At 43.3% G+C, this 23,909-nt stretch overlaps 1 protein-coding gene across 4 annotated transcripts in view; it reads left to right on the top strand.

Annotated features, from left to right (window-relative positions):
- Positions 1-23,909, top strand: part of LOC135506995 (lipopolysaccharide-responsive and beige-like anchor protein) — a 373,235-nt gene that overhangs the window by 294,417 nt on the left and 54,909 nt on the right. For all 4 annotated transcript variants that reach the window (XM_064926445.1, XM_064926448.1, XM_064926447.1 and 1 more), the window contains 2 exons: positions 16,896-17,063; positions 22,545-22,634. In XM_064926445.1, the coding sequence (XP_064782517.1) occupies positions 16,896-17,063; positions 22,545-22,634 (258 nt within the window). The remainder of the gene's footprint in view (positions 1-16,895; positions 17,064-22,544; positions 22,635-23,909) is intronic.

The following is a 23,909-nucleotide window of genomic DNA, read 5'->3' on the forward strand; positions in this document are numbered from 1 at the left end:
GGTGGTCAGTCCCACTGTCCTAGTTTTACCACTCTTCGCCTATTCTGAACTGTAAGGTAGGAAGAAATGTGTCTGTCGCTAATGGGAAAGATGATAGAGCCTCTACATTGTGACAGATAGCAAAGTAACATGTCTTTGGTAAACATTACGTTTTTATCATTTTTCAAAATGCTGAAATTAATTTGGGAGAGTTAAGGATGGAACGACGGCTGAACCTGGTCTCTCCCTCTGGACGTCTGTCAACGGGAAGCCTGCAGTCATATCCCAAGAGCTCCCAGAATTCCATGCGGCAGGAAACTGTGAGCGGCTCACACACGGCCCAGTTCAGCAGCACAGGAAGTCTGGCAGATATTGGCTGACCCGACCTGGACCGTAACACAGTCTCAACACACTATTAGTCAAGGGTTTTTTGGTCAGAGCAGGTCACCCCCGAACACATGCACGCACACACACTACTGTAAGCTTGGACAAACACTCACACACACACACACACACACCGGCCGCCTCTGTGTATATGAAGGTAGCCCCGCTCCCCTCTCTGTAACATCAGACAGCCGTAGAGGAAAGTGAGCATGGCGTGCCGTCACTGTTACCAAATCCTGTGTTTTCATTGGAACCAACATCACAACCCGGACAGAGGAACGTGAGGAATACAGGGTCGTTAAAATGAGAGCCGGGGGAAATTACACCCCGCTTTTCTCCCCCCAGAAATCTATTCATAGAATGTTTTGTGTCATTTAGAGACAGATGTAAAAAAAAAAATATATAGATATTATTGGTAAAAATTCACCGCTATAAAAATGTGAAATGTCTGGCATTTGAAGCTTTACACATGACAAGGCGACAAACAATTCTCAGTTGGCAACAAAGGGATCTCTAAACATTTGACGATACACAGCAGTTGGTGATAGAAACATCCTGATAACAGTAGTGTAGTGATAGAAACATCCTGATAACAGTAGTGTGGTGATAGAAACATCCTGATAACAGTAGTGGTGATAGAAACCTCCTGATAACAGTAGTGTGGTGATAGAAACATCCTGATAACAGTAGTGGTGATAGAAACATCCTGATAACAGTAGTGTAGTGATAGAAACATCCTGATAACAGTAGTGTGGTGATAGAAACATCCTGATAACAGTAGTGTAGTGATAGAAACATCCTGATAACAGTAGTGGTGATAGAAACATCCTGATAACAGTAGTGGTGATAGAAACATCCTGATAACAGTAGTGGTGATAGAAACATCCTGATAACAGTAGTGGTGATAGAAACATCCTGATAACAGTAGTGTGGTGATAGAAACATCCTGATAACAGTAGTGTAGTGATAGAAACATCCTGGTAACAGTAGTGGTGATAGAAACATCCTGATAACAGTAGTAGTGATAGAAACATCCTGATAACAGTAGTGGTGATAGAAACATCCTGATAACAGTAGTGTGGTGAGTGATAGAAACATCCTGATAACAGTAGTGTAGTGATAGAAACATCCTGATAACAGTAGTGTGGTGATAGAAACATCCTGATAACAGTAGTGTAGAAACATCCTGATAACAGTAGTGGTGATAGAAACATCCTGATAACAGTAGTGGTGATAGAAACATCCTGATAACAGTAGTGTAGTGATAGAAACATCCTGATAACAGTAGTGTGGTGATAGAAACATCCTGATAACAGTAGTGTGATAGAAACATCCTGATAACAGTAGTGGTGATAGAAACATCCTGATAACAGTAGTGTAGTGATAGAAACATCCATCCTGATAACAGTAGTGTAGTGATAGAAACATCATGATAACAGTAGTGTGGTGATAGAAACATCCTGATAACAGTAGTGGTGATAGAAACATCCTGATAACAGTAGTGGTGATAGAAACATCCTGATAACAGTAGTGTAGTGATAGAAACATCCTGATAACAGTAGTGTAGTGATAGAAACATCCTGATAACAGTAGTGGTGATAGAAACATCCTGATAACAGTAGTGGTGATAGAAACATCCTGATAACAGTAGTGGTGATAGAAACATCCTGATAACAGTAGTGGTGATAGAAACATCCTGATAACAGTAGTGTGGTGATAGAAACATCCTGATAACAGTAGTGTAGTGATAGAAACATCCTGATAACAGTAGTGTAGTGATAGAAACATCCTGATAACAGTAGTGTAGTGATAGAAACATCCTGATAACAGTAGTGTAGTGATAGAAACATCCTGATAACAGTAGTGGTGATAGAAACATCCTGATAACAGTAGTGGTGATAGAAACATCCTGATAACAGTAGTGGTGATAGAAACATCCTGATAACAGTAGTGGTGATAGAAACATCCTGATAACAGTAGTGGTGATAGAAACATCCTGATAACAGTAGTGATAACAGTGATAGAAACATCCTGATAACAGTAGTGGTGATAGAAACATCCTGATAACAGTAGTGTAGTGATAGAAACATCCTGATAACAGTAGTGGTGATAGAAACATCCTGATAACAGTAGTGGTGATAGAAACATCCTGATAACAGTAGTGGTGATAGAAACATCCTGATAACAGTAGTGGTGATAGAAACCTCCTGATAACAGTAGTGTAGTGATAGAAACATCCTGATAACAGTAGTGGTGATAGAAACATCCTGATAACAGTAGTGTAGTGATAGAAACATCCTGATAACAGTAGTGTGGTGATAGAAACATCCTGATAACAGTAGTGGTGATAGAAACATCCTGATAACAGTAGTGGTGATAGAAACATCCTGATAACAGTAGTGGTGATAGAAACATCCTGATAACAGTAGTGGTGATAGGAACATCCTGATAACAGTAGTGATAACAGTGATAGAAACATCCTGATAACAGTAGTGGTGATAGAAACATCCTGATAACAGTAGTGTAGTGATAGAAACATCCTGATAACAGTAGTGGTGATAGAAACATCCTGATAACAGTAGTGGTGATAGAAACATCCTGATAACAGTAGTGGTGATAGAAACATCCTGATAACAGTAGTGTGGTGATAGAAACATCCTGATAACAGTAGTGTAGTGATAGAAACATCCTGATAACAGTAGTGGTGATAGAAACATCCTGATAACAGTAGTGTGGTGATAGAAACATCCTGATAACAGTAGTGTAGTGATAAAACATCCTGATAACAGTAGTGTGTAGTGATAGAAACATCCTGATAACAGTAGTGGTGATAGAAACATCCTGATAACAGTAGTGTAGTGATAGAAACATCCTGATAACAGTAGTGTAGTGATAGAAACATCCTGATAACAGTAGTGTGAAACATCCTGATAACAGATAGAAACATCCTGATAACAGTAGTGGTGATAGAAACATCCTGATAACAGTAGTGGTGATAGAAACATCCTGATAACAGTAGTGGTGATGAAACATCCTGATAACAGTAGTGGTGATAGAAACATCCTGATAACAGTAGTGGTGATAGAAACATCCTGATAACAGTAGTGGTGATAGAAACATCCTGATAACAGTAGTGGTGATAGAAACATCCTGATAACAGTAGTGTGGTGATAGAAACCTCCTGATAACAGTAGTGGTGATAGAAACCTCCTGATAACAGTAGTGGTGATAGAAACATCCTGATAACAGTAGTGTAGTGATAGAAACATCCTGATAACAGTAGTGGTGATAGAAACATCCTGATAACAGTAGTGGTGATAGAAACATCCTGATAACAGTAGTGGTGATAGAAACATCCTGATAACAGTAGTGTAGTGATAGAAACATCCAGTAGTGTGTGATAACAGTAGTGGTGATAGAAACATCCTGATAACAGTAGTGGTGATAGAAACATCCTGATAACAGTAGTGGTGATAGAAACATCCTGATAACAGTAGTGTATAGAAACATCCTGATAACAGAAACATCCTGATAACAGTAGTGGTGATAGAAACATCCTGATAACAGTAGTGGTGATAGAAACATCCTGATAACAGTAGTGGTGATAGAAACATCCTGATAACAGTAGTGGTGATAGAAACATCCTGATAACAGTAGTGGTGATAGAAACATCCTGATAACAGTAGTGGTGATAGAAACATCCTGATAACAGTAGTGGTGATAGAAACATCCTGATAACAGTAGTGGTGATAGAAACATCCTGATAACAGTAGTGGTGATAGAAACATCCTGATAACAGTAGTGTGGTGATAGAAACATCCTGATAACAGTAGTGGTGATAGAAACATCCTGATAACAGTAGTGGTGATAGAAACATCCTGATAACAGTAGTGGTGATAGAAACATCCTGATAACAGTAGTGGTGATAGAAACATCCTGATAACAGTAGTGTGGTGATAGAAACATCCTGATAACAGTAGTGTGGTGATAGAAACATCCTGATAACAGTAGTGTGGTGATAGAAACATCCTGATAACAGTAGTGTAGTGATAGAAACATCCTGATAACAGTAGTGGTGATAGAAACATCCTGATAACAGTAGTGGTGATAGAAACATCCTGATAACAGTAGTGGTGATAGAAACATCCTGATAACAGTAGTGGTGATAGAAACATCCTGATAACAGTAGTGGTGATAGAAACATCCTGATAACAGTAGTGTAGTGATAGAAACATCCTGATAACAGTAGTGGTGATAGAAACATCCTGATAACAGTAGTGGTGATAGAAACATCCTGATAACAGTAGTGTAGTGATAGAAACATCCTGATAACAGTAGTGTGATAGTGATAGAAACATCCTGATAACAGTAGTGTGGTGATAGAAACATCCTGATAACAGTAGTGGTGATAGAAACCTCCTGATAACAGTAGTGGTGATAGAAACATCCTGATAACAGTAGTGTAGTGATAGAAACATCCTGATAACAGTAGTGGTGATAGAAACATCCTGATAACAGTAGTGGTGATAGAAACATCCTGATAACAGTAGTGGTGATAGAAACATCCTGATAACAGTAGTGTGGTGATAGAAACATCCTGATAACAGTAGTGGTGATAGAAACATCCTGATAACAGTAGTGTAGTGATAGAAACATCCTGATAACAGTAGTGGTGATAGAAACATCCTGATAACAGTAGTGGTGGTGATAGAAACATCCTGATAACAGTAGTGGGTGATAGAAACATCCTGATAACAGTAGTGTGGTGATAGAAACATCCTGATAACAGTAGTGGTGATAGAAACATCCTGATAACAGTAGTGGTGATAGAAACATCCTGATAACAGTAGTGGTGATAGAAACATCCTGATAACAGTAGTGGTGATAGAAACATCCTGATAACAGTAGTGTGTGAAACATCCTGATAGAAACATCCTGATAACAGTAGTGTGTGATAGAAACATCCTGATTACAGTAGTGTAGTGATAGAAACATCCTGATAACAGTAGTGTAGTGATAGAAACATCCTGATAACAGTAGTGGTGATAGAAACATCCTGATAACAGTAGTGGTGATAGAAACATCCTGATAACAGTAGTGTGAGTGATAGAAACATCCTGATAACAGTAGTGGTGATAGAAACATCCTGATAACAGTAGTGTGGTGATAGAAACATCCTGATAACAGTAGTGTAGTGATAGAAACATCCTGATAACAGTAGTGGTGATAGAAACATCCTGATAACAGTAGTGTAGTGATAGAAACATCCTGATAACAGTAGTGTAGTGATAGAAACATCCTGATAACAGTAGTGGTGATAGAAACATCCTGATAACAGTAGTGGTGATAGAAACATCCTGATAACAGTAGTGGTGATAGAAACATCCTGATAACAGTAGTGGTGATAGAAACATCCTGATAACAGTAGTGTAGTGATAGAAACATCCTGATAACAGTAGTGTGGTGATAGAAACATCCTGATAACAGTAGTGTAGTGATAGAAACATCCTGATAACAGTAGTGTGGTGATAGAAACATCCTGATAACAGTAGTGTGGTGATAGAAACATCCTGATAACAGTAGTGTAGTGATAGAAACATCCTGATAACAGTAGTGTGGTGATAGAAACATCCTGATAACAGTAGTGTGGTGATAGAAACATCCTGATAACAGTAGTGGTGATAGAAACATCCTGATAACAGTAGTGGTGATAGAAACATCCTGATAACAGTAGTGGTGATAGAAACATCCTGATAACAGTAGTGTAGTGATAGAAACATCCTGATAACAGTAGTGGTGATAGAAACATCCTGATAACAGTAGTGGGTGATAGAAACATCCTGATAACAGTAGTGTAGTGATAGAAACATCCTGATAACAGTAGTGGTGATAGAAACATCCTGATAACAGTAGTGTAGTGATAGAAACATCCTGATAACAGTAGTGTAGTGATAGAAACATCCTGATAACAGTAACAGTAGTGGTGATAGAAACATCCTGATAACAGTAGTGTGGTGATAGAAACATCCTGATAACAGTAGTGTAGTGATAGAAACATCCTGATAACAGTAGTGGTGATAGAAACATCCTGATAACAGTAGTGGTGATAGAAACATCCTGATAACAGTAGTGGTGATAGAAACATCCTGATAACAGTAGTGTAGTGATAGAAACATCCTGATAACAGTAGTGTAGTGATAGAAACATCCTGATAACAGTAGTGTAGTGATAGAAACATCCTGATAACAGTAGTGTAGTGGTGATAGAAACATCCTGATAACAGTAGTGGTGATAGAAACATCCTGATAACAGTAGTGTGTGATAGAAACATCCTGATAACATCCTGTAGTGTGGTGATAGAAACATCCTGATAACAGTAGTGGTGATAGAAACATCCTGATAACAGTAGTGGTGATAGAAACATCCTGATAACAGTAGTGTGAGTGATAGAAACATCCTGATAACAGTAGTGTGGTGATAGAAACATCCTGATAACAGTAGTGTAGTGATAGAAACATCCTGATAACATCCTGATAACAGTAGTGGTGATAGAAACATCCTGATAACAGTAGTGGTGATAGAAACATCCTGATAACATCCTGTAGTGGTGATAGAAACATCCTGATAACAGTAGTGTGGTGATAGAAACATCCTGATAACAGTAGTGGTGATAGAAACATCCTGATAACAGTAGTGGTGATAGAAACATCCTGATAACAGTAGTGGTGATAGAAACATCCTGATAACAGTAGTGTGGTGATAGAAACATCCTGATAACAGTAGTGGTGATAGAAACATCCTGATAACAGTAGTGTGGTGATAGAAACATCCTGATAACAGTAGTGGTGATAGAAACATCCTGATAACAGTAGTGGTGATAGAAACATCCTGATAACAGTAGTGGTGATAGAAACATCCTGATAACAGTAGTGGTGATAGAAACATCCTGATAACAGTAGTGGTGATAGAAACATCCTGATAACAGTAGTGTAGTGATAGAAACATCCTGATAACAGTAGTGTAGTGATAGAAACATCCTGATAACAGTAGTGTGGTGATAGAAACATCCTGATAACAGTAGTGGTGATAGAAACATCCTGATAACAGTAGTGTAGTGATAGAAACATCCTGATAACAGTAGTGTAGTGATAGAAACATCCTGATAACAGTAGTGTAGTGATAGAAACATCCTGATAACAGTAGTGGTGATAGAAACATCCTGATAACAGTAGTGTAGTGATAGAAACATCCTGATAACAGTAGTGTGATAACAGTAGTGATAGAAACATCCTGATAACAGTAGTGGTGATAGAAACATCCTGATAACAGTAGTGTAGTGATAGAAACATCCTGATAACAGTAGTGGTGATAGAAACATCCTGATAACAGTAGTGTAGTGATAGAAACATCCTGATAACAGTAGTGTAGTGATAGAAACATCCTGATAACAGTAGTGTAGGTGATAGAAACATCCTGATAACAGTAGTGGTGATAGAAACATCCTGATAACAGTAGTGGTGATAGAAACATCCTGATAACAGTAGTGTAGTGATAGAAACATCCTGATAACAGTAGTGGTGATAGAAACATCCTGATAACAGTAGTGGTGATAGAAACATCCTGATAACAGTAGTGGTGATAGAAACATCCTGATAACAGTAGTGGTGATAGAAACATCCTGATAACAGTAGTGTGGTGATAGAAACATCCTGATAACAGTAGTGGTGATAGAAACATCCTGATAACAGTAGTGGTGATAGAAACATCCTGATAACAGTAGTGGTGATAGAAACATCCTGATAACAGTAGTGGTGATAGAAACATCCTGATAACAGTAGTGTGGTGATAGAAACATCCTGATAACAGTAGTGGTGATAGAAACATCCTGATAACAGTAGTGTAGTGATAGAAACATCCTGATAACAGTAGTGGTGATAGAAACATCCTGATAACAGTAGTGTAGTGATAGAAACATCCTGATAACAGTAGTGTAGTGATAGAAACATCCTGATAACAGTAGTGTGGTGATAGAAACATCCTGATAACAGTAGTGGTGATAGAAACATCCTGATAACAGTAGTGTAGTGATAGAAACATCCTGATAACAGTAGTGTAGTGATAGAAACATCCTGTGTGATAACAGTAGTGTGGTGATAGAAACATCCTGATAACAGTAGTGTAGTGATAGAAACATCCTGATAACAGTAGTGTAGTGATAGAAACATCCTGATAACAGTAGTGGTGATAGAAACATCCTGATAACAGTAGTGTAGTGATAGAAACATCCTGATAACAGTAGTGGTGATAGAAACATCCTGATAACAGTAGTGTAGTGATAGAAACATCCTGATAACAGTAGTGGTGATAGAAACATCCTGATAACAGTAGTGTAGTGATAGAAACATCCTGATAACAGTAGTGTGGTGATAGAAACATCCTGATAACAGTAGTGTAGTGATAGAAACATCCTGATAACAGTAGTGTGGTGATAGAAACATCCTGATAACAGTAGTGGTGATAGAAACATCCTGATAACAGTAGTGGTGATAGAAACATCCTGATAACAGTAGTGTGGTGATAGAAACATCCTGATAACAGTAGTGTAGTGATAGAAACATCCTGATAACAGTAGTGGTGATAGAAACATCCTGATAACAGTAGTGTAGTGATAGAAACATCCTGATAACAGTAGTGTAGTGATAGAAACATCCTGATAACAGTAGTGGTGATAGAAACATCCTGATAACAGTAGTGATAACAGTGATAGAAACATCCTGATAACAGTAGTGGTGATAGAAACATCCTGATAACAGTAGTGGATAGAAACATGATAGAAACATCCTGATAACAGTAGTGTAGTGATAGAAACATCCTGATAACAGTAGTGGTGATAGAAACATCCTGATAACAGTAGTGTAGTGATAGAAACATCCTGATAACAGTAGTGGTGATAGAAACATCCTGATAACAGTAGTGGTGATAGAAACATCCTGATAACAGTAGTGTAGTGATAGAAACATCCTGATAACAGTAGTGGTGATAGAAACATCCTGATAACAGTAGTGTGTGATAGAAACATCCTGATAACAGTAGTGTAGTGATAGAAACATCCTGATAACAGTAGTGTGTAGTGATAGAAACATCATCCTGATAACAGTAGTGGTGATAGAAACATCCTGATAGTGTGTGATAGAAACATCCTGATAACAGTAGTGTAGTGATAGAAACATCCTGATAACAGTAGTGGTGATAGAAACATCCTGATAACAGTAGTGTGGTGATAGAAACATCCTGATAACAGTAGTGTGGTGATAGAAACATCCTGATAACAGTAGTGGTGATAGAAACATCCTGATAACAGTAGTGTGGTGATAGAAACATCCTGATAACAGTAGTGGTGATAGAAACATCCTGATAACAGTAGTGGTGATAGAAACATCCTGATAACAGTAGTGGTGATAGAAACATCCTGATAACAGTAGTGGTGATAGAAACATCCTGATAACAGTAGTGGTGATAGAAACATCCTGATAACAGTAGTGGTGATAGAAACATCCTGATAACAGTAGTGGTGATAGAAACATCCTGATAACAGTAGTGGTGATAGAAACATCCTGATAACAGTAGTGTGGTGATAGAAACATCCTGATAACAGTAGTGTGATAGTGATAGAAACATAACAGTAGTGGTGATAGAAACCTGATAACAGTAGTGGTGATAGAAACATCCTGATAACAGTAGTGTGTGATAGAAACATCCTGATAACAGTAGTGTAGAAACATCCTGATAACAGTGATAGAAACATCCTGATAACAGTAGTGTAGTGATAGAAACATCCTGATAACAGTAGTGGTGATAGAAACATCCTGATAACAGTAGTGTAGTGATAGAAACATCCTGATAACAGTAGTGGTGATAGAAACATCCTGATAACAGTAGTGGTGATAGAAACATCCTGATAACAGTAGTGGTGATAGAAACATCCTGATAACAGTAGTGGTGATAGAAACATCCTGATAACAGTAGTGTAGTGATAGAAACATCCTGATAACAGTAGTGGTGATAGAAACATCCTGATAACAGTAGTGGTGATAGAAACATCCTGATAACAGTAGTGGTGATAGAAACATCCTGATAACAGTAGTGTAGTGATAGAAACATCCTGATAACAGTAGTGGTGATAGAAACATCCTGATAACAGTAGTGTAGTGATAGAAACATCCTGATAACAGTAGTAACAGTAGTGGTGATAGAAACATCCTGATAACAGTAGTGTAGTGATAGAAACATCCTGATAACAGTAGTGGTGATAGAAACATCCTGATAACAGTAGTGTAGTGATAGAAACATCCTGATAACAGTAGTGGTGATAGAAACATCATGATAACAGTAGTGGTGATAGAAACATCATGATAACAGTAGTGGTGATAGAAACATCCTGATAACAGTAGTGGTGATATTTGGGTGCCATCCACCCCCTGCCAGGCATTTACATATAGGCATGCTAAATTATTCATGAATTATCAGAGGATTCCCGGTGGACAGGATGAAACAGACAGTGGCTGCTAATTGGCCCATCAATAACCCTGCTGCCTGCTGGATCTCCCTTAGTGGATCTGGATCTCTCCTCAGGAATCTGGCTCTCTAGTCTACACATTACTTCTGGCTCTCTCTAGTCTACACATCACTTCTGGCTCTCTCTAGTCTACACAACACTTCTGGCTCTCTCTAGTCTACACAACACTTCTCTCTCTCTCTAGTCTACACATCACTTCTGGCTCTCTCTAGTCTACACATCACTTCTGGCTCTCTCTAGTCTACACAACACTTCTGGCTCTCTCTAGTCTACACAACACTTCTCTCTCTCTCTAGTCTACACAACACTTCTGGCTCTCTCTAGTCTACACAACACTTCTCTCTCTCTAGTCTACACAACACTTCTGTCTCTCTAGTCTACACAACACTTCTCTCTCTCTAGTCTACACAACACTTCTCTCTCTCTCTCTAGTCTACACAACACTTCTGGCTCTCTCTAGTCTACACAACACTTCTCTCTCTAGTCTACACAACACTTCTGTCTCTCTAGTCTACACAACACTTCTCTCTCTCTCTAGTCTACACAACACTTCTGGCTCTCTCTAGTCTACACAACACTTCTCTCTCTCTCTAGTCTACACAACACTTCTCTCTCTCTCTAGTCTACACAACACTTCTCTCTCTCTAGTCTACACAACACTTCTCTCTCTCTAGTCTACACAACACTTCTCTCTCTCTAGTCTACACAACACTTCTCTCTCTCTAGTCTACACAACACTTCTGTCTCTCTAGTCTACACAACACTTCTCTCTCTCTAGTCTACACAACACTTCTCTCTCTCTAGTCTACACAACACTTCTATCTCTCTAGTCTACACAACACTTCTGGCTCTCTCTAGTCTACACAACACTTCTGGCTCTCTCTAGTCTACACAACACTTCTGGCTCTCTCTAGTCTACACAACACTTCTGGCTCTCTAGTCTACACAACACTTCTACACAACACTTCTCTCTCTAGTCTACACAACACTTCTCTCTCTCTAGTCTACACAACACTTCTCTCTCTCTAGTCTACACAACACTTCTCTCTCTAGTCTACACAACACTTCTCTCTCTCTAGTCTACACAACACTTCTCTCTCTCTCTAGTCTACACAACACTTCTCTCTCTAGTCTACACAACACTTCTCTCTCTCTAGTCTACACAACACTTCTCTCTCTCTAGTCTACACAACACTTCTCTCTCTCTACTTCTGTCTCTCTCTCTAGTCTACACAACACTTCTGTCTCTCTAGTCTACACAACACTTCTGTCTCTCTCTAGTCTACACAACACTTCTCTCTCTACACAACACTCTAGTCTACACAACAGTCTACACAACTTCTCTCTCTCTAGTCTACACAACACTTCTCTCTCTCTCTAGTCTACACAACACTTCTCTCTCTCTAGTCTACACAACACTTCTCTCTCTCTAGTCTACGCAACACTTCTCTCTCTCTAGTCTACGCAACACTTCTGGCTCTCTAGTCTACGCAACACTTCTGGCTCTCTCTAGTCTACGCAACACTTCTGGCTCTCTCTAGTCTACGCAACACTTATGGCTCTCTAGTCTACGCAACACTTCTGGCTCTCTCTAGTCTACGCAACACTTCTGGCTCTCTCTAGTCTACACAACACTTCTCTCTCTCTAGTCTACGCAAGACTCCTGCCTCTGACGCCTCTGATGAGAATGGTTTTTAGATGGTTTGGTGGCTGAAAGATCTTAACTTAGCAAAGGGTTTTTAATATAACAATACTTTTCGCAAAAATTGTAATCTTTAATTTATCTGTAGAAACTTTGAAACTACTGTAGAAACTTTGACAACAGAAACGTTGTCAAACATCACAGCACAGTTGAGGGTAGGAGGAAGGATGGGATTAAAATCAAACAAAAGAGAACTATTGTAAAATACACTGCCCCCTCCACCACACACACACACACACACAAACACACACACACAATTTAAAAAATAAAATAAAGAGATGGTTATCCCACAACCGTTTTGCTTGTTGATCAAATATGTCTGGCAGAACACAGGGTAGAATTGCCAATGGGCCTCTCTTTTAGCAGCACAGACTGAGAGGCTTTGAAAGACACACCACAGAGCTAGTTCACTATACCTCCGCAGGCACTACCAAACGCTCCCTGAATCACTGATGAGAGAGGGGATTTCTAGGCACTACCAAACGATTGCATCTCAGTCAGAGACAGACACACACGCACACGCACAATACTATTCCCCTTTCCCCAAATGCTAGAACCTCATTACCATAAAGGCGGGCCTCTGGAGAGGGTGCTGCAATAACACAGGCTGTTCTTTGTTTCCCTGCCTTGATTGACAGAAGATTGCAACGCACATTAAATGGCCATCAGACTCTGCATTAGTTTAGAAACAGAGGGAGCAGGGCCCCGTCAAAGGTCAGGCCTAGCGCATAATGAACTGCTCTCTCTGTCACACACATACACACCGGTCCCCCACCGGCCCCCAGTCAGCTTGTCATTAAGAGGCCTGTCCTGGATTCTAATAGACATGTAGCCCTAATAAAATGAATCACTCTCTGACACAGAGCTTTGAACGTATTAACATAAGAGTGTTTATGTCGGAGGAAATGCAGACAAGAAGCCTGGACTCTGCACCTCTGTTCCAGGGGTGCTCTGTTCCAGGGTTGCTCTGTTCCAGGGGTGCTCTGTTCCTGGGGTGCTCTGTTCCAGGGGTGCTCTGGTGCTCTGTTCCAGGGGTGCCCTGTTCCAGGGGTGCTCTGTTCCTGGGGTGCTGCTCTGTTCCAGGGGTGCTCTGTTCCAGGGGTGCTCTGTTCCAGGGGTGCCCTGTTCCAGGGCTGCTCTGTTCCAGGGATGCTCTGTTCCAGGGTTGCTCTGTTCCAGGGTTGCTCTGTTCCTGGGTGCTCTGGTGCTCTGTTCCAGGGGTGCTCTGTTCCAGGGTTGCTCTGTTCCAGGGTTGCTCTGTTCCAGGGGTGCTCTGTTCCAGGGGTGCTCTGTTCCAGGGGTGCTCTGTTCCAGGGGTGCTCTGTTCCAGGGTTGCGGTGCTCTGTTCCTGGGGTGCTCTGGTGCTCTGTTCTAGGGGTGCCCTGTTCCAGGGGTGCTCTGTTCCTGGGGTGCTCTGTTCCTGGGGTGCCCTGTTCCTGGGGTGCCCTGTTCCTGGGGTGCCCTGTTCCTGGGGTGCCCTGTTCCAGGGGTGCTCTGTTCCTGGGGTCTGTTCTGGTGCCTGTTCCTGGGGTGCCCTGTTCCTGGGGTGCTCTGTTCCTGGGGTGCTCTGTTCCAGGGTTGCTCTGTTCCAGGGGTGCTCTGTTCCAGGGGTGCTCTGTTCCTGGGGTGTTCTGGTGCCCTGTTCCAGGGTTGCTCTGTTCCAGGGTTGCTCTGTTCCAGGGGTGCCCTGTTCCAGGGGTGCTCTGTTCCAGGGGTGCTCTGTTCCAGGGTTGCTCTGTTCCAGGGGTGCTCTGTTCCTGGGGTGTTCTGGTGCCCTGTTCCAGGGGTGCCCTGTTCCTGGGGTGCTCTGTTCCTGGGGTGCTCTGTTCCTGGGGTGCCCTGTTCCAGGGGTGCCCTGTTCCAGGGGTGCTCTGTTCCAGGGGTGCTCTGTTCCTGGGGTGTTCTGGTGCCCTGTTCCTGGGGTGCTCTGTTCCTGGGGTGCTCTGTTCCAGGGTTGCTCTGTTCCAGGGGTGCCCTGTTCCAGGGGTGCTCTGTTCCAGGGGTGCCCTGTTCCTGGGGTGCTCTGTTCCAGGGGTGCCCTGTTCCTGGGGTGCTCTGTTCCAGGGGTGTTCCCCTGTTCCAGGGTTGCTCTGTTCCAGGTTGCTCTGTTCCAGGGGTGCTCTGTTCCTGGGGTGTTCTGGTGCCCTGTTCCAGGGGTGCTCTGTTCCAGGGTTGCCCTGTTCCAGGGGTGCTCTGTTCCAGGGGTGCCCTGTTCCAGGGGTGCCCCTGTTCCTGGGGTGCTCTGTTCCAGGGGTGCTCTGTTCCAGGGGTGCTTGTTCCAGGGGTGCCCTGTTCCTGGGGTGTTCCAGGGTTGCTCTGTTCCAGGGTTGCTCTGTTCCAGGGGTGCTCTGTTCCAGGGGTGCTCTGTTCCAGGGGTGCTCTGTTCCAGGGGTGCTCTGTTCCAGGGGTGCTCTGTTCCAGGGGTGCTCTGTTCCAGGGGTGCTCTGTTCCAGGGGTGCTCTGTTCCAGGGGTGCCCTGTTCCAGGGGTGCCCTGTTCCTGAGGTGCTCTGTTTGGTCTTATTGTTAATAATTACTCCCAAAACATTGATTCTCTCATATTTGATTGTGTGTTTTAAAGGGGGAAAATAATTGCGCTTTCTGTGGCTACTAATTTCACCATGTTTCCAGGTTGCCAAACTATAATTGCGGAAGTATAATTGTTGAACATTTACAAAAAGAACCATGAAGTGTAACCTATTCACACAATTTGTTATGCACTTATATAACATGTCCTCATTTTAATTGTGTTCTTCCTCCACTCCACTTCCCAGCTTGCATCCCAATGTTGGTACCTTACTCCCTAGTTAGTGCACGCATTTTGACCCGGGCCCATAGGGCGCTGTATGTATGTATGTGTGTATGTATGTATGTATGTATGTATGTATGTATGTGTGTATGTATGTATGTATGTATGTATGTGTGTGTATGTGTGTATGTATGTATGTGTGTGTGTATGTGTGTGTATGTGTGTATGTATGTATGTATGTATGTATGTATGTGTGTGTGTGTGTGTGTGTGTCACATTAAAACCCAGAGACCTTTCAGTGCTCTGCCGCCCCAGGGCCTTTTCTCTCTCTCTTTGACACCGACCAATTTATTGATGTTGTTTCCACGGCTCATAAAGTCATTATACAAGAGCTTTCACAGTTTACCATCAGGCTGAGGCTCGATCGCCCCGTCAGGGGGAGATGGCATGCAGGCATCGAGCTGTTCGCTCTCTCTTTTTCTCGCTCACCTCCTGCTCCTCTCTCTGAATCTCATTCTTCTCGCACTCCCTTTCTTTCCCCAGCTCTTTCTTTCTCTCTATTTTCTCTTTCTCTCTCTTTCCTCCGTTCCTCCCTGATTGAAAGTTATAATTAAGAGAGTGAGAGAGAATTAGAAGGAAAATTAGCTGTCAGAAAGTCACATTTAAGTGAGTGATGGGCCAGCCCTGGCTGTAAACATTTAAATGATATAAATTGCCATTTAAGTGTACCGGTTTAATGTTTTGTCACAGAATTAATGTGCCACAAGGCAGCAATGACAATCAAGGCCTCCTCATTCTAATTTGGAACGCGTTTAAAAGCCTTTGTTGTTGCCGTGCCGACAGCTTTTCCAGAAATTAACACAATCGCTCTTTTTATGAGAAACCATAAATGTTTTCCCTTCTTTGCCAGCTAATGAGTAGAAAAACAGCTTGTATCTCAATGTTATGGTGAGACAGAGACATTCCAAAGCACCGCTATATACATTATCTCATCTCGTCGTCCCACGAAAGGGGAAGAAGAGTCCAAAATGAGTCCCCAACGTCCTACTAGAACGGAGTGTTTTCACACGATTAGCATTGGAGTCTCTTGGAGCATTTTCTTCATTATGCAGATGATAGTCAGTGCTGCTATTTGCTATTGAAATGACTTTGAACAAGTTCTGCTTTGAGTTTCAGCTTTTTGTGGGGGTTGGGGAGTGGAGTAAGCGTTCTGGTATTACAGCAATTAGTGGCGAACATCATTTGCAGTCTTGCACTTCCTGTATAGATAATCATTTGACTTTGTCTAATCCCACCCTTGGTTCTGTGGCTTATGAGTGACATCAACTTCAATCAATTATTTGCAAGGATTCCCTACCTCCTATTATTGATATAATCTTGGGGTCCTCTTGTACCACTCTATCTATCCAAATCCCCTCTAACCATGAGTCCTCGCTGCCTCACTCTGCTCAATAACCCTTTCATTGAGCCCAATCCCCTCTAACCTTGGCTCCTCCTGTCTTCCCAGGCTCTGGAGAGTGAGTTTGTGTCGTGCCAGCTGCACCAGTGGATCGACCTGATCTTTGGCTACAAGCAGCAGGGTCCTGAGGCCACCAGGTCTCTCAACGTCTTCTACTACCTGACCTATGAAGGGACCATCAACCTCAGCTCCATCACCGACCCCATGCTCAGAGAGGTGATGTAACACACACACACACACACAGAGTTGACGTGACGTTTTTCTGAGTATTATTTGTTATAATATTATTTGTCTTTTCCTTCTCTAAAAGCCCCTGCTGGACACGAATTACTCCACGGTATCACACAGAATCATTAAAGCTCTTAACTGGGATGTTGAATCCAATTCAATTAAAGTCCATTAGTCCATCAGCAAAAGGTATAATCCTCTGACATTAATGACGCTGTTATTTGTGTTCCATTCAACAGCAGGGCTGTGTGGTAAGTAAGTACTATTCAGTCAAGTTGAGTTGCTGAACCCAGCAGTCTTTCATCTCTAGGACTGGGATCCTTCTGAAAGCTATATGAAGTGCTCCACTTTAAAGTCTGAGAAAGCCCTTAAAAATCGGGAGTGTGTTTGTGTTTTTCTCGCTCTACTTTCATTCATTATTCATCCTCCCTTCACTTTGAACCAACAGGCAGGCAGCCTCTCCCTCTCTCCCCACAGCAGCAACACGGTACACCAATATAGCAATAAACCATGGCTAGCCCGCTAGCTTACAGCGCTAACTCTCTCATTGACACTCCAACAAATCTGTGGCAGGCGAACAGGGTGCTGACCCCACAACTAGAGTGTGACTTCTCGTCTAAAACGGTGCCACTGAAGTGTAACTCAGGGTGCCAGACATGGCAGCCAACCACTGAGACAGCCTCTTCTGGCCCAGAGTGCACTGTGTGTGTACTGTGTAAACTCTAGCGCCGGGACCATACCAGTATGGTGATACTCATTAGTATGAAGGTAAGGGAACACAACACAAAGCGGGTTGAACTTAGAAATCAGCTCTAATGTTGGAAACAAACATCATGTTGTCATGCAGAGGCACATGTATTTATTTTCTAAGCTGTAGTACAATATGTTACATACAGCAGGTTTTTAAAGGACCAAAGAGATTGGTTTGCGTCGTGTTTTCATTTTTGTCATGGAAAAAATATCCTGTCCTGGCTCTAATAACCTCCAGAGATAACACAACGAGAGCTGGTCAACATAACTTCCTATATAATAATGCAATATTTATTTAATTGAAGACACTCTGAAGCCCCAAACAAATGATCCGTAAACAAATATCCTAATTGCTCTGATATCACAATTACTTATGTTGTGTTGAATATAATTGTATGTTCAGTTGGAATTAAGTGTGTACATTTGAAATGAACAACATTACCCGTCCACCAACCAAAACACATTCACACTGAACCTCCCTCAGTAAAAGTTCTATCAGAGTCCTTGCCAGAAAATCACCATCTTGACATCGGCGAGGACACACAGTAGGGCGATAGTAGTCGTCATTTCCAGCAGTACACTCACTGTGGAACCGTGTTAGAGGTTGATTAGTATCCGTTGGTGTTCAGCTGAAGGTCAAAGTGACTCAACTGTTCCGTTAGCTAGCTCTGGGACGTTTTGCTCAGGCTAATGTACAAGAGGACCCATCTTCAGAGTCACTCTCTTCATTCGATTCCCAGCTGAGGTTTATAAAGGCGTGTGATGTTGGAAACTTGCTGGACATAGGTCACCTATATACTTGCCCATACTACAATGTCATGAAATATAGGCATGTGATTATGTGGGGCCACTGTCAAGGCCAATCTCTTCAGGGGCACTGGTCCGTATCTGATGAAGTCTCTATATTCTTTACATTTAAAGGACGGGGGAAGATCCCCTCTGCAGCGAGGCTACGGTCATGTGATTTACTCAACCACTCGACAAGCTGCATCTGGATGGAAAACAAGCTGTTTTTATGCAAATAAACACATCACAGTAACCACATAACCGCACTTCGTTTTGAATGAAGGGAAATGAATAACCGAGGATGTCTTTGGCGTGTTGTCTGGTTTGTGGGGGTTGTGCGACAACTCAAGGCAGGTTCCTGTTTGCGTGGGTATGTTTCATTTATACTCGTATTACGTGAAAGCTGTAAAATGCAGACTGCATTGTCACTGGTGTGTGACGGCCGTGAGAGAGAGAGAGAGATCCATCCCTGTGCCAGTACTCTCTGTCCCTCCCTCTCTCTCTCCTGTCCCTCTCCACCACCACATGTCCTCCATTGCCTGTTCTGACACAAACCAGCCCCGGAAGGCCTAGCCCAGACCAGGACCATGGCTGAAACAGTTGTCACTCAGTAGTGGCGGTCTCCCTTGGCGCTACACCCCTCCATTCCAACCTCCACCCCCTTTGGCCCCTGGCCCTGACACGGCCCAGACTAGCAACTCATTTCCGCCTCCTCCACAGGCCTGCTTCCTCACAAACACTGAGGGGCTGAGGCTGGCTACGGCTCGGGGCTGGAGACGCACTGCTGGTGTATTTGACTAATTAAAACTAACGCCGGGGTTCAGTCGGGTGTGTGGAGAAACCTCCCCAGCTGATTGGACTCAGGGAGGGGGGAGGAGGGTGTGTGGAGAAACCTCCCCAGCTGATTGGACTAGGGAGGGGCGAGGAGGGTGACAACAAACTCTTTCTTAGATTCACTCACTTTCCTCCCTCTCTTCATTCATGTGTATGTGTGTTCGTGCAATACACCTCCAATCTCTCTCTTTCTCTCTCTTCAATCGTTCTCTCTTTCGCTCTCACACACACACACACACACACACACACACACACACACACACACACACACACACACACACACACTTTATCTGCTCTCTCTCTCTCTGATGGCACCATGCTGTTCGGGGTGTGGATTTATTCATTCTCCTGATCATCAGAGCAGCTCCAAGGTAAATAGTGGGTGTCAGAGATCCAATTTACCGTCCGGTTGTATTAACCATGCACCATGCCTCTGGCCATGCCTGGGTAATGGGCCTCTAGCAGGGGAAATGACCGACCACAGCCCCCCTCTCCCCACTGGTCCTGGTAATGAATCTGCATGCGTGGGTGGGTAGGTGGTGGGCTCAAGCACATCTGGATGGGAATGAGGTGATAAATCAGCTTTTGCCCTCGGTGCCATGCGATGCTCCAGTCACTGAGCATGAAGGGCAGCTTGAATGGCAGGGGATGAGGAGGAGGAGGTACAGAGGTACGGAGCGTGTTCTGTTGTCCTCTACAGAGGCCGCAGGGAGAGACCATACTGTACACACAGTCCAGTTCACGATCTGATGGAAGTGGTCTCTATCATCGTATACTAATACAAGAGATTTTATCATATTTTTGGTTGTTAAAATTTGATATCAGAGAAATGTTATATATATATATATAAAGGAGGATTTAGTATTTAATATGTATGGCATAATATAGGGATATATATGGTAAAGCTCTTGCCAAATGTATTTTGGATGAACACTACAGACCACAGCTAATTACACCGGCACAGATGTTCATAGTGGTCCTGACGGACTACCCCTCACACCCCAGGCTCACACACTTTGATCAATCACCTCCATTTAATCCTCCTGCTGGACCTGTGCCAAGCTACTAGGCTAGCTAGAGCTAGAGCCTGCAAACACCACTCACATTCACGCCGCGGACAAATACTGAAAAGTGTTCTTATTTTGTGTCATCAACATTTCTATGCAAGTCTGAAATCGTCTTCTAAAAGTCCTCTTTAGTTCCCCTTCATCAAACAGTGATGCAGTGAAGACATCGGGTTAGCTAGCTAGCGCTTATCGCCATCTTGCCCTGACTCCCATTCCAGTGACGTAATGACTTGGGCCTTTCCTACAACCCCTGCATGCATTCTCTGGTATTTCAAGATCCTCTTAGTGACTGTAGGGCTGTGTCCCAAATGGCACCCTATTCTCTTAACAGTGCACTTCTTTTGACCAGGGCCCTATGTAGGGAATAGGGTACTATTTTGGGACACACCCTAGATCATCTGTTTGTAATCGATGGCCCAGTCTAATGGACCCAGGAGTGGATCTACACTAAATAAAGAGGGAGGGACAGATCCCATTGTTCTCCTCAGCTGTGAGAGGAGTGGGGGATCAAAGCTTGAGTGGCTTTGAGGGTCGGGGAGAGAAAGGGGGAGAGAAGGAAAGAGCTGGAAAAGAGAGGAAGGGGGAGGTAAGAGGCAGGGAGTCGGACTGGGGGAAAGAGAGAGAGAGAGAGTGAGAGAGACGGAACCAAAGCCCTGGGTTTTCTGATGCTCACATATCAACTGGTGTCGGTGGAGGCCTTGAGTCTAGGCCGGGAGATTTTCTCATACCTGTTAGAGATTAGGAACCATCTTCTTTTTTTCTTACTACACTGGGATCCTCCACAAAAACAGGAAGGTAGGATGGCAGGCAGAGGCTGGAGTTTAGGTCTGATCTGAAATGACTTCCACTTCTCTATGTAGTGACTTCTGACCAGAGTACAAATAGGGTCTGGTTAAAAGAAGTGCACTATACATAGGGAATAGGGTGCCATTTCACATGAATCCCAGGTATTAGTATACAGTAAGTATAGTCCGAGTCTATGGGCTTAACTGAGGCTCTCGCTCGCTCGCTCTGCTCTGCTCACATAGTTCTCTGCTCTTCTCCACACACTCTCTCACACACAGTCAGATTGCACGGCGCAGCAGTCGCTCACTTAACCTCTGTCTTTCCTGCCCAAGATATTTGTTTCTTTCTCTCGCTCTCTCAATTCAATTTCAATTGAAGGTTCTTTATCGGCATGGGAAACATATGTTATCATTGCCAAAGCAAGTGGGGTCGGTAACAAGCAAAAGTGAAATAAACCATTTCAACAGTAAACATTACACAAAAGTTCCAAAAGAATAAAGACATTTCAAATATCATTATGTCTATATACAGTGTTGTAACAATGTGCAAATAGTTAAAGTACAAAAGGGAAAATAAATAAACATAAATATGAGTTGTATTTACTCTCTCTCTCTGTAGCCCCATCTCACCTAGAGTACTCCTACACACACCTACCTCTGTTGCTGTATGTATTCTTTACTGTGTTGACCATATACTAGTACATCTCTCTGTCCTCCCAGCCCTGTGTTACCTTGACTCTGTGGCCCCTGATGTTGTCCAGAGCTGAGAGGCGGCGTCTCCTGTGACATTTATGGTCCTATATCTCTTAATTAGCGCCACCTAACCCGCCTGTCTGTCTCTCTCTCTGTTTCTCTGTTTCTCTCTCTTGCTCTGTTTCTCTTTCTCACTCTCTCGCTCTGTTTCTCTCTCGCTCTGTCTCACTTTCTCTCTCGCTCTACCTCTTTCTCTCTCTACCTCTACCTCTCTCTCTACCCCCCGCTCTCTCTCTCTACCCCCCTCTCTCGCTCTCTCTCTACCTCTCTCTACCCCTCTCTCTCTCTACCCCTCACTCTACCTTTACCTCTCTCTCTCGACCCCTCTCTCTCTCTACACCTATCTCTTTCTCTGTCTCTCTCTACCCCTCTCTCTCTCTACCCCTCTCTCTACCTTTACCAGATCAGGAGTCTTGGACGACCCCTCTCTCTCTCTCGACACCTATCTCTTTCTCTGTCTCTCTCTACTTCTCTTTCTCTCTACCTCTCACCAGGCTGTGGAGGCACAGATCAGGAGTTTTGGACAGACCCCATGTCAGCTGCTCATCGAGCCACACCCACCAAGGAGCTCCGCCATGCAGGTGGTGAGTCTCGCACACAATAATACCCAATACTCCCACACAGGCCATGCCATACCACCATACCATGCCCAATACCGTACCCAATACCGTGCCCAATACCATACCGCCCAATACCATGCCCAATACCGTGCCCTATACCATGCCCAATACCATGCCCAATACCATAATCAATACCATGCCCTATACCATGCCCTATACCATGCCCAATACCATGCCCAATACCATACCCAACACCGTGCCCAATACCATGCCCAATACCATACCCAATACCATGCCCAATACCGTACCCAACACCGTGCCAAATACCATACTCAATACCGTGCCCAATACCGTGCCCAATACCGTGCCCAATACCATGCCCAATACCATGCCCAATACCGTATCAATACCATGCCCTATACCATGCCCAATGCCGTACCCAATACCATGCCCAATACCATGCCCAATACCGCATCAATACCATGCCCTATACCATGCCCTATACCGTACCCAATACCGTGCCCAATACCATGCCCACTACCGTAATCAATACCGTGCCGAATACCATGCCCAGTACCGTACCCAATACCATGCCCAGTACCGTACCCAATGCCGTACCCAGTACCATGGCCATTACCATGCCCTATACCATACCCAAAGCCATGCCCAATACCATTCCCAATACCATACCAATACCATTCCCAATACCGTAATCGGTACCATTCCCAATACCATTCCCAATACCATTCCCAATACCATTCCCAATACCATTCCCAATACCGTGCCCTATACCATGCCTTATACCATGCCCTATACTGTGCCCAATACCATAACCAATACCATGCCCAATACCGTACCCAGTACCGTGCCCAATACCGTGTCAATACCATGCCCAATGCCGTACCCAATGCCGTACCCAATACCGTACCCTATACCGTGCCCAATACCATGCCCAATACCATGCCCAATACCGTATCAATACCATGCCCTATACCGTACCCAATACCGTGCCCTATACCATGCCCAGTACCGTACCCAATGCCGTACCCAGTACCATGGCCAATACCATGCCCTATACATTTAACATTACATTTAAGTCATTTAGCAGACGCTCTTATCCAGAGCACCTTACATCATTCTCTATACCATGCCCTATACCATGCCCAAAGCCATACCCTATACCATGCCCAATACCATACCATACAATGCCATGCCCAATACCATTCCCAATACCGTAATCAGTACCATGCCCTATACCATTCCCAATACCGTAATTAGTTCCATGCCCTATACCATACC

Source organism: Oncorhynchus masou, chromosome 20 (genome assembly GCF_036934945.1).
Source record: "Oncorhynchus masou masou isolate Uvic2021 chromosome 20, UVic_Omas_1.1, whole genome shotgun sequence".
Classification (NCBI taxonomy): Eukaryota; Metazoa; Chordata; class Actinopteri; order Salmoniformes; family Salmonidae; genus Oncorhynchus; species Oncorhynchus masou.